At 38.4% G+C, this 11,672-nt stretch overlaps 1 protein-coding gene across 1 annotated transcript in view; it reads right to left on the reverse strand.

The window, feature by feature from the left end:
* Positions 1 to 9,774, reverse strand: part of iqck (IQ motif containing K) — a 13,716-nt gene extending 3,942 nt beyond the window's left edge. Inside the window, exons 1-8 of the mRNA XM_017306139.1 lie at positions 9,521 to 9,774; positions 9,407 to 9,450; positions 8,907 to 9,033; positions 8,731 to 8,828; positions 8,238 to 8,290; positions 8,050 to 8,127; positions 7,661 to 7,745; positions 1,630 to 1,685 (exon numbers count right to left, since the gene is read on the reverse strand). Coding sequence (XP_017161628.1) covers positions 1,630 to 1,685; positions 7,661 to 7,745; positions 8,050 to 8,127; positions 8,238 to 8,290; positions 8,731 to 8,828; positions 8,907 to 9,033; positions 9,407 to 9,450; positions 9,521 to 9,569 — 590 coding nt within the window. The 5' untranslated portion in view covers positions 9,570 to 9,774. The remainder of the gene's footprint in view (positions 1 to 1,629; positions 1,686 to 7,660; positions 7,746 to 8,049; positions 8,128 to 8,237; positions 8,291 to 8,730; positions 8,829 to 8,906; positions 9,034 to 9,406; positions 9,451 to 9,520) is intronic.
* Positions 9,775 to 11,672: the final 1,898 nt, after the last annotated feature.

An 11,672-nucleotide genomic window follows, 5' to 3' on the forward strand; every position in this document is an offset into this window, starting at 1 on the left:
AATAAAACATTTGAGTATTTCAACCAGCTGATCTTCCATTTGTTGAACTGTTGAACAAACAGCGATGATCAGTTCATTTTAGAGTTATAGAAACAGTGATAAATACAGTAATATCTTATGTAAATTACTCTCATACATATAGCATTAATRAGTCAAGGTTTTAACATGTTAAATATGCAATGAACATTAATACTCATTGAATATTCATGTTCAATGAATATTGTGATTCTCTTGTTTCAAATAGCTCACTACACAWTTGTGAGAAAAACAATGGATGGTTTCCATTTAACAGGACAAAAATCCCRTCCAAAATTCATTAATATGCTGATGCCATAATTGTAATGATTTGCCACAATGCGACCCTCCTCCCTACTAAATGTTTGACCTTTGATCTCACAACAGAGGTTAAAATTRGTCCTGAATTAAAGCAGGAATAAATGAATGACTTCCAGTGATTTGAGGACAAGTGATTAACTCCGTGTGACACTAAAATGGAATCTGCACAGTAGAAGTCGCTTATGGGGATGGCTTGATTAAAAAAAGTGTCACAATGATGTAATGAAATAAACTTTGTGTTAGACTTTTTATGATAATAAAAATTAAATGCATGCCTTGCATACCTTATTTAGAAATCTGGGCTGCACTTTGTTGCAAGAGCAGGCTCGCTTTCTCATCACTGTATGTCATACAAATCCTCTCAAAGATAAATTAGCCCATCTATCTCTCCCCTTTTGTTATTATACAAGTAATTATGTTGCCAGGGAAGSTACATAAATAATAAATAAAAATTCAGTACGGATATTCAGGCCTGCCATATATAGAGTATATAAATAACATGAATAGACCCTGTCTGGCTATGCTAGGGAGGCTAAAAGGTGTCAAAAAGCCACACATGCCCTTATCTGAATGAGTCAGATTAAAAAGACTTACAAAGCCAAGATGAAGCCAGGTTGTCATCTATATTCTAAAACAGCTAAAAATAACTATAGGTTTACAAAGCAGTTTGTCATTTTATGAGTCACTGTTAARGCCCATGTCTGAGTATGATTGCGTCTGCATTGTGCGGCTGGCTAAATGGGTGAAATTCATGCAGCCTMATTGTCAACAGGCTGCCTTTTGATGCATCTCCGACTTAAGTTGTTGCTGACATGACTCATACTTTTGTTCTTGGAGGAAACCCCTGTAGTTGTTTTGTGTTTGTGTGGGCTGCTGAGAGATTGACTGAATGTTTGCTGTTTAGGATGAGAAGAAAATGTCCCTGCAGGGCTCACTTGCCTATTCCTCTCCCACTAAAAAGGTTTTCTCTCTCTTTTACTCAGAGAGATTTTCCTCTCTGCCTCTCCTCCCCTTCAGCTCCTCAGTGCCTCATATAACAACACCTCAGACCCTCTTGAGGTTCTCCCCACATCAATGTTTCATCCCTCTCCGTCCACCTCTGTCCTCTCTGTTTTGCATTCTCCACGTCTCCTCTCGCCCATCTTTTTCCCCCTCTGCTTCCATTGAACCTCAAYGTCCTCTTGAGTGTCTGGTTGTGAGGCTACAATAGCGTGTTCATGCTCAGGAGTTTAAAAGTAGGCCGGTTATATAAGGCTGGCCGTGAGGCTGACGAATTGGTAAAACCAACCCAACCAGTGAGCTCCAACAGTTAATTCAATGGGTGTCATGGTGCCGCAGCAGCCCCTGTCCTGATGGGAGCAAACCATAGAAATGGAAATCAGGGGCGAGGGTCAGGACGTGTGGGGGGTTGGAGCCGCTTGTGTTTGCTCACCATTGCTTGTTTTCTCTGTGTGCGAGACTGAATGTCAATTTTCACTGGCTTCCTCCATAAATCTTATACCTTGTTATTGTGCTTTTGCTGCCATAACTTGCTTCCAAATAGAAAGAAATATTCAATAGAAACAACTGCTTAGAAACAGGTCACACGTTTAAAATGCAGAATGGTTTTAAGTGTGTCTACGACAGACAGATGAAAGAAGCTGAGCTGACTGAGAATGTTTTATATCCCGTCTGTGTGAATAAGACCAGCTTGTCTAGTGGCGAAAAGTGAAGTTCGGGATTATATCTGCAAAAAGACAATAACAAAGTCCTGGCACATTTTTCATCTTTCCCAGTATCAAAGTTCTTGATCATTTATGAAAAACATTTTAAAGAATGACTATGACACATCAAGATGAATTTATGGCAGATAACTTTTTACTGTCATGTGGCTTGAAATATAAAATCCACAAACCAGAGACAGTATGGATAGAGTGAGTAGTCTGTTATTTTTGGATGGTTATGGAATATGGCAGGATATATACCGGAGCTTTTAAATCCAAATATTTTCCATGTTGTATTTTCCACACTTATTGAAAATACTTATATCAACTTTTCCATATTTTTCCTGAAACAAGTAATCTTTCTGTATACTACAATGCAGCCTCTCACAATAGCACCTGATCTCAGGTTATGGCTTTAGAAAAGTGTGCTTTTTCTGACGTAGTCATCTAAGTTGGAATCGTTCATGACTGTTTGCAGACTCAGTATGCTGCTGTTGCGATCACTCGTGTCACTGCACACGTGGCCGAGTTTAGTTCACTGCATGTGAGTCACTCCTCTCATGCTGCGTACAATGCACACAGGCATGGATTAAAGTGATTAGAAAAATCGCCGGGATGCTGCAAGGCCGTAGCCTTCCACATGCGTTACTTCAGCTGTAAGATGCTAACACGAGCATAGACACACACCACCGAACTGAAACAAAAGAAGAAAATACTGCATGAAGGCTGCCGCCAACTCAAGTCCCACAGACATCTTCATAAAAATCACACCAGTGGCAGCACAAGATGAAGCCCTACATAAACCACACTCCCACAAGTTGCATAACTCCAACAAACAATGTACACACTCTCTCTAACACACATACTTCAGCTCTGCTGCACAGTCTCTCAGGTTGCTCTCCTTTGCTGCTTGGGAAACTAAGTTTCTCATTCTGCAGCAGCACTAAGGTCTGTGTTTACTGCAGTACTATCACCAACGTCGACAAGTCACACAGAGACACCCACAAATCTGCTCTTTAAATCTTCCCCTTCACACCTCATCCATCCACCCATCATCTATTTGTTGCCAGATGCTTCCGTCAGAGTTCAACCAGCCCGGTGACCTGCAGTCTGATACGTGCCTCTGCAGGCTTGAACACAGTTAGTGGCTCCAACACACCCCCACTGTGCTTTTTTAAAACACTGACAAGGAATTCTCATTTTTTCCCTCGGACCATATTGTGCATATAAATCCCATCTCATTTAAACGGTGCCTTGCTATAAGTTAGCAAGTGGGCACTAAGCAGAAGCAGACAGAATGGCTATTTAATAGACTGAGTGCCTGTGACATTTTTTCTGCATGAGTGTCGCTGCACGTGGTCGGTCAACTGACCCAACACTGAAGCTCAGCTCAGACCTTTCAGCTATGGCTGCTCTTAGATCGTTGAGCTGGAATCCCAGACCTAATTCTCTGATCGACTACACTGCTGTCTGGCAGAAACTCTGTGGGCAGAGTGGGTGTTAATATGTCAAACCATCAATATCAGGTCATGTCAAATGAAATATTACTCAGCACAAAGAGTGCCCTATTTCTTTTTTATTCTAATCTAGGCCTAAAAATCCAACAATAATGTGGAATTGAAAACATTGTATGAATACATAAAACCCAAGATTCTAAACAGGAAAAAAAGTGGATTTCTTTCTGTGTTGCTACAAGACTTATCAATAAATGTACAGAAGGAAAACCTGCTTTGATGATTTTTCTCTTTTCTAAAGAAAATGCATTTTGGGGTTTAAAAGGATTTACCTCTCTATCAATGTCTTGGGGCAAATGCAAACATCTCATTTTGAAGTGTAGATAATAGCTTGTTAAGATGCTACCACAAAATGTTATTTTAAGGGTTTCAGTCTTATTTGTCCATATTTATATTTTACAAATATACTGTGAAATATTTCATGCTGTTGGTGAAGAGGCGGGGTAGATCTAAYCAAACATCGGACTGAAAATAGTGACCCGGATTTTTTGAGTTTACAGATGAGATGAGAAAAAGCCTCAGCATTTTTTACTTATAGCCCTTTTAAACCAGTCAGCCCATTACTGCTAGTGGATTAAGCAGGAATAAACAAATTAAATCTAAGCATTACTTATTAATAGATATTAGTCCTGTTTGCAAATTTTTGGGGGGTTAAAACATAATTCATAATGCTAGATTTTCTAGATTTAAACCAGGGAAAGTAAAAAAAAATATCACACATTGCGTTGTGTTTAATGAACCTGTTTAGTGCGTAATAAACAACAAGGAATAACATTAAAATTTAAGTTGTTTACTTTTAGGGTGTTTTTATGTTTATGTTTGAAGAGTACCAACACATTTCTCTGATACTAATGTGCAACAGCAGTCTATAGAGGAAATAAAGCCAGTCACTTTAGCCAGGTGATTAATAATAGAGTGTGTGCAAGCTAAATAAATCGTAATAAACAAGAAATGGAAACAGTGGGAAAAAAAGACCTCTGAAACACACAAACACAACTTTATAGTATCAACAAGCTAACTGTAGTTTATTATAAAACAGCTACACTGCTCCAACTCAGCTGACCACATTCGAGTAATCCTAATAAGTCTTAGTGATCATAAAAAGTGTTTGCGTGTGCTAGAGTACATGTGTGTTACAGCAGCAGGCATGGATGAATGGATTATGGCCGGGCTAAGGCACGTAGTTTAAAGAAGATTATGCAACATGTTACGGCTCTTCCTGGTTATGGGGCTCGTACTTCATGTCTCACAACTAACTTCACTGTGTCTTATTGAGATTTTGTGTGATAGTCCACCACATAACTGGGTGGCCAAGGAAAAATTACAAAGTTTTTCTTGGAAGTGTGGAGTGCTTATTTTTTAATATAACTTTACAAAACCTTTCACTGTAAGGTTGCGGTTTATGTTTCAAATCAACTTTGGATATTTAAAGACCTAAAATTTGATGGCCCAGAATTTGACTGGGCCGTTAAGACACACATATGCTTTGAACAGTTTCAAAGCATATATATGTTGTGTTTTAATGTTTGCAATAAAGACTAGTCCAGTTTCTGCAGCCTCTAACAGCTTTCCTAACAGTATTGTCCTCCAATCATGTCCTATCTGCTCTTTGGTCTCAGTTGAAGAAAGGCACCCCAAAGCATAATGCTGCCATTTCCATGATTTACTGTGAAGGATGACTGTATTCTGAGTGATGTAAATACCTGAAATACTAAATAATCTGTGTCAGTCCGTCATATAAAATCCCGATACAATACAATGAAGATGTTTTTTTTTGTCAGGTGACATTATGTGAAAATGTTCAAGGCGTATGAATGCTTTTGGAAGCGAAAAGGGAAACAAGACACAGTGTCATTGTCTAAGTCATTGACGGGAGTTAATTTGTGCGTGTGTGCAAGAGCCAGCTCCACTGCATCTCTACTTCAGTGCGCAGCGTTGCGATGAGAAAGATTAATCATGGAGGGATGAAAATTTATGGAGGGATGAAAATTTAGCTCTGCAAAAATACTCTCGGTCTCTGCTTCCTGCGCTTTTGGTCCGTCTGTGTTTCTTAACCAGAACACGCATACTCGCACAAGTCCACGCGGACAAGCACAGATAGACAGAGACTGCAGTCAGGGAGTCAGTGCTGCGTCAGGCGGGTTATATAACAGTTTTGAGCGTGAGACTGAGGGGGAACAAATGTAGGGATCAGTTTGGGGGGCTTGATCGTAATAACACCTTAGAAAAATCTCAACATCAGATTCTGATTTTTTAGAAATTCCAAAAGTATTTGCCATTACTTGAAAATCTCACACAGACGCTGATTTTAGTAAACATACATCGTTGACTAGCTGTGTGCTCATAATTCTGTGAATTTATATCTGTGTGGCCATAAATCACAAAGGTTCTGCAGGACTTGCACAGATTCACAAATGACTTTATACGTCTACTCCAGTCATGATACACCACAGCCTCTGTCAGTACTCTGCAAGCCCAAAATATCCCCATCCTGTGAGTGTTTAAAAAGTTGTGATCTTGCGTCTGTCAAAACCCCAATCTCTAACTTCCGACACTGACTGTACCGCATTTTTAATCCTTGATCTCTGCTGACAAAGCTGCATTTCCTTCCATCTAGCTTCAGTCTCTAATCTGACACTACTCTGCAACATCAGCATGCTTTCTCTCCTCCCCTTTGTCACCCACCCCAGAATTTTCCAAACATAGCTTCATCTTTCCACTTAATCCTTCCCGCTCTCTCTCCCTATCAACTCAGTTTCTCTCTTTGTTGTGTGGTTCTGCCTCAAGATCCCTGGGGCTGACCGTCTGCAGTGCCATCAGTGGCCTTTCTGAACAGTCTCCTAATTCAGGGTAAACACACTAACTGCTGCCACAGAAGAACACGGGCTGAAAAGAAGGACACTGTCTCCCCCTGCTGGCGGGGAAAAGCATCCAAAACAGAAAGCTTGCACCTGCACTTCCAGCAAAGCTTTTTTTAGGCACACACCCATAAATTCAGCTACATGTTTGAATAGGTTTGCTGATTTATTTAAAAGCAACTGCAGATGACATTACGGTTGGAACAAGCAGAACACGACCCTTTTACTTGGCCTCACACCAGAACATTGTGTTTATCTTTTGTCTGAGAGAGTGACGAAACTGCTGCTGTTTGCCTCTGGCTGCGTCTGACTATTTATATCGCGGCATCGCAGCACCCACACAGGAGGGAATTAAAGCCTGGCATCACCGATGACATAACCACGCTGCTGAATGAAACTACAGGCCCCTGTGTAAGAGGAGGTTTTTACAACGAAATGGGATTATACAACAAGATTACGGTGTGGGCTAATTTTTTCAGAGGCAGGGCGTCTAATGTATCCTAAGATGAACACACACACACAGGGTTACTGCGGTCTTGTGGACTGACTAAGCTGTTCCTTTTCTGTTTTAAAATTAACCTTTTTCATGCACTTTTGGGCCATATGCATTGATTTACTTTATCTTATAGTAACTTGACCTTTGACAGTTTTGGTCAGAACGGCCTGTACTATGAGAAAAAGACTGCAGGAATTTTACTTTTATGGGCGGTGTGCAAAGAGAACATTTTTTCTCTTTAACAAAGTCATGAAGACCAGACTAGTGAGAACTGAGACCAGGACTTCTGCAATGATGTTCTTTGGACTAATTAGTCAAGAATTAAATTATGTGCMCCTTAGAATAGAGAATGTATCWGGCTTAAACAAAATAGAGCATTCCAGGAGAAAAAAAAAATATTTCAGCTTTCATAAAATGCATGACTATCCTCAGAAGCAGGGCAGGGCATGGGTTATGAAACAAACCACTTTAAATGAATGTTGCAGTTTCTTTCCACAAGAGTGATCAAACGTTCATGCAGACTTATGCCAGATATTTGATGATAGCCACAAAAATCATGTGGTCAAGGTCCATCTTACTAACTGAGATTTATGTAAATGATATATTTTAGCTTGTGTTGATTAAATAAGTACACAAAAAACATTCAAACTTGTGGACTAAATTCTTGCTTTTAAAAATTTAAATTATTTGTTGTACAACCATGTAATGTTGGAAAAAATTATTCAAATGGTTCATTAAGATGGTGTGATGCACCTTATATCCTCTCCAGAAAGACTGGACAATCAGGGCAGCCTCCTCCTCACTGAGCAGTAGAAACAAAGGGATGGGAGGTCTAGGACTGGAAAAATACAAGACAAGAAAAAATGAAGAAGACAATRRGTGCAGGATCGAAAATAGATGACTATTATCGCGTCAGAAATGAAATCATAGGCACTGCAAGAAGAAATGTAGCCATGTTCACAAGRCTGGAAARAAAACAAACCTTTTTGACTAATATTCATTTTAGAATTTTATCTGATTAAACATGCACAACACGAAAGAGGAAGTTTAAAGGTCTTTGAGTTTAGTGAAAGGTGATAAGACTCTCAWAGGACAAAAAGACATCACTGCCCAAGTATGTTTGCATAACGTGAGATACTTACTGCTCTATCAGCCAATCACTGACAAAGGGAATGTCAAAAAAGTTCACTGGAATTTGTCCCAGCCTGTGGGGGTTCTGACTGAGAACAAATAAGTCACAGACTTATTACGAAAATTAAGAAAATTATTTGGCTTAGTCATGCAGTGTCCTATAAATGTGTGAGTGTAGGATTGTGGGGAGGGCTCTTACTTGTAGAGATACTGAGTTAGGAAGTCACAGGGGAGAAATCTGGTCACTTTTCTCTGGAATGAGAAAAACTATTTTTTTAGAGTATTTACAATCTCTGTGGAGAAAAAGCAGACTTAAAAATAAAGCATACCGGTTTGACACAAACCCTATCATTCAAAAATATTTGAAAGTCTTGAGATATGCTGCTGAGTGTTTTATAAGATAAAAGACTCTGCGATATTTATTTCACTGATGATATAAGTTGCAGACTATTGTCTCCAGAATATTCAAATCACTCTCAATAGTCAAGGTCTGCAGACGACTCTGCTATGTCTCCAAATACTTTTTGAGAGCTCTGACAAACGCTTTTATTGATTGTCGTCATAGCCGTGGCAGTAAACAATAAATGTACTTTTGGGTCAAATTAAGCATTCCATTTTGCATAACGTGAGRTACTTACTGCTAAATATGTGTTTAAATATTTAGTGTGATGTTTATCAGAAGAAATACMKACCTCAAAAGCGCCAGCTTTCTGGGCTTCTCGCAGCAAAGCTTCAAGACCGGGTAATAATACAGGGAACACTATTTTCTCCAAGAACCGCTTGACCGGCCCTGAAACACATGGATGCCAGTCTTTGCAAATTCAGATCAGGAATGGAAGAATTTTTTCAGGCAGGCTGTACATCTTACGTTCATTATTCTGTGGAGACGTTGTAGTTTCAGCTGTCTTAGGGTGCTTCTGATGAGGAACAACTTTCATGCCACCAGTAGTAGCAAGAGGGTCCGTGCACCTCGGATGATCATCATCCACTAATGCCTAATAAAGCCATAATTACTCTAAACGATCTTGAAGCAGAAAAGATATGTTCATCAAGCACATTGTAAAAGCATTCAATCCCTTTAAGCTATTTTCCCAAACTTTTCTCATATTAAAAACTCAGACTTGACCTCCTCAAATTAATCATATAATTTGTACTCATAACAAGTGTATTTACTACTAAGGGGCAAATTGGTGCCCCTCAGAGTAAATTAAGTGGTCACACTTTTCAGAATTATATTTGTGAAGTTTGAAAATCAGTTGTGTTGGTTTGCTACATGAAATCCCAAGAAAATTKAACTGTGTGACTGTACCATGGCACAACCTGGGAGCTCAAGGGGTGTGAATACCTTTTCAAGGCACTACAGCTCACCTTCTGCTTCTGTTTAGGAGGGCTGGGTTGCTCAGCTTCAAACTCTTAAAATACACACAAGCAATTAATTTTATTTACATTAAACTTAGACTTATTTAGGCACATTCATCTTACCTTGGCAAATTTGTTCCCATAGTGACGTATTAGCATCYGTTCCTGCCATTCTTTAGCTTGTGGTCATTAGCTGTTGTCAAGGACTGTTGTTGCTAGGGAAGTGCGTAGTTGACTTCCGATGTAAACATTATTGTCAGTCGGAGCTCGCTTGTGGTATTTTAACATTATTTCTCACAGAGGTTGTAGCTTTAAAATGTAGGTTAGCTGCCGTCCGTCRACATAGCAGCTGCTTCGTGGTCYAATCTCAAATTCAGATGCGGAAGTGACGGAAATGCTTTTCGGATGTTTAAATTACTCACGACATAAAATAATTATAAAATCCGCAAAGTGCATTTCAGTACTCCACACTTTGTATGCAAACTACCAAGTACATGAAAACTAAAAAAATTGAAAAAGACACATTTTAGCTGTTATGGCCATGTACCACCAGATGGCGGCACTTTGCCATTCATAAAAAATTGTATAGTACGTTGATCAGGAAAATACACGTTCAGACTACATACTTTTTTTTTTTTTTACCATGACACATAGTGTATATCCTGCTACCTGAGCTCTTGCTGTTTAGATAAAGTACATCACTGTTTTAATACATTCCATACCAGTTCCCTTAATCAATTCATTGACCTTCAGCTATTTTCTGTCTAAATAATGCCCAATAAATAAGTCCTTCCGGAGTAAATTCTTAATAAACATTTTTGTTAATTTCCCCCATCAACAAAAAAGATTTTTCCAATTAATATTTTTCAAAGGCAAGCACAAACTTACTAAGTCAACTAAAAATAAATTAATCTGTCATAAATTCCCAGTATCTGTAGTTTTACAACTTTTTGTATCATTTTATATGCTTAGGCTTGATTTCTTCCAATCTTTTTTTTTTATATCCCGTAAAACACTAGAAAATCTTTATATATGAATGGTGCTATATAAATAAACCTGCCACAGCTTTGTYTTTGAGCTACAATCATTCAAATCTTATATAGAATCCAGAGCATTTTATTCTGGACAATTCAAGTTCCTTAATAAGTATTACCCAACAGCACAATCATGCTTATAAAATCAAGTAACACATGAATGATATAAAAGATCAAAATTAAAGTCTTTATTGGAATATATTCCAAAGCAGTTAAGTCATCTCATGACTGAACAAAAATAGCCATTTATCTTAAAAAAAAAAAAAGATTTCCAAAATGCACTGAATAGCTTTTAACAAAATATACACTGCCAAAACTCATAATTTGCAGCCACTAATAACTTGTTAATAAATAAGATTGTGAGCAAAACGTTTTTACAAATAGTATTTTAGACCTACCCAACCCACAACTCTTTACATAGCCCCATTTTTGAACAAAAACGCCCTGTGCCACAAACCTTTGTCTTACAAGTTGTTGCAGTGCATCCTGTGTTGTGAATAATCCCCCAAATTAAAACAAAASAAAAAGAAAGCAAACACAACGAGAAACTTTAAAAATAATAGCAAAATGATCATAATTATGACTAGATTTCTCTTAATAAAGCAACACTGATAAAAGCAGATATCATAAAAGGACCAACTATAAACAATGAAATATACAAATTACATTCCTTCAGGGTTTTAGAGTTCTAAGAGCCCATGTGAAAAGGGACATTTAGGTGAAGTAAAGGGTGAGAGAGAAAAAGATCAAACCAATCTATGGTCAACATGATATTGCAACTCTGGTTAAGATCTGAGCTCCAGGCACCAGATTTAACAACACTTTCATATAGAGTGCCGCACAAAAGGATTCATGTTCCTCAAACTTAACATTTTGTCATCTCACAACCACAAACTGCTGTGGATTTTTATGTGATTTACCAACACCAAGAAGTTGAAATGGATCCAGAGCTTCCAAATGTTTTACAAATAAATGTGTAGAACTGTGGTATGTATATGTATTCAACCCCGGAGTCGCCTTTACCCGCAACAGTTTTAGAGTATGTGTCTAACAGCTTTGCACATCTATTCACAAATGTTTGCTGCTTTTTTTTAATTACCAAACTGCTCAAGAGCCGTCAGTAAACATCACTTTTCACGTATTGCCACAGATTTTTAACTGGATTTAGGTCTTAACTTTTACTGGACCATTTTAACACGTGAATATACTTTCGTYAAAATCTGGAGCTGGCACTGCACAAG

This window comes from Poecilia reticulata, linkage group LG8 (assembly GCF_000633615.1).
Source record: "Poecilia reticulata strain Guanapo linkage group LG8, Guppy_female_1.0+MT, whole genome shotgun sequence".
Taxonomy (NCBI): domain Eukaryota; kingdom Metazoa; phylum Chordata; class Actinopteri; order Cyprinodontiformes; family Poeciliidae; genus Poecilia; species Poecilia reticulata.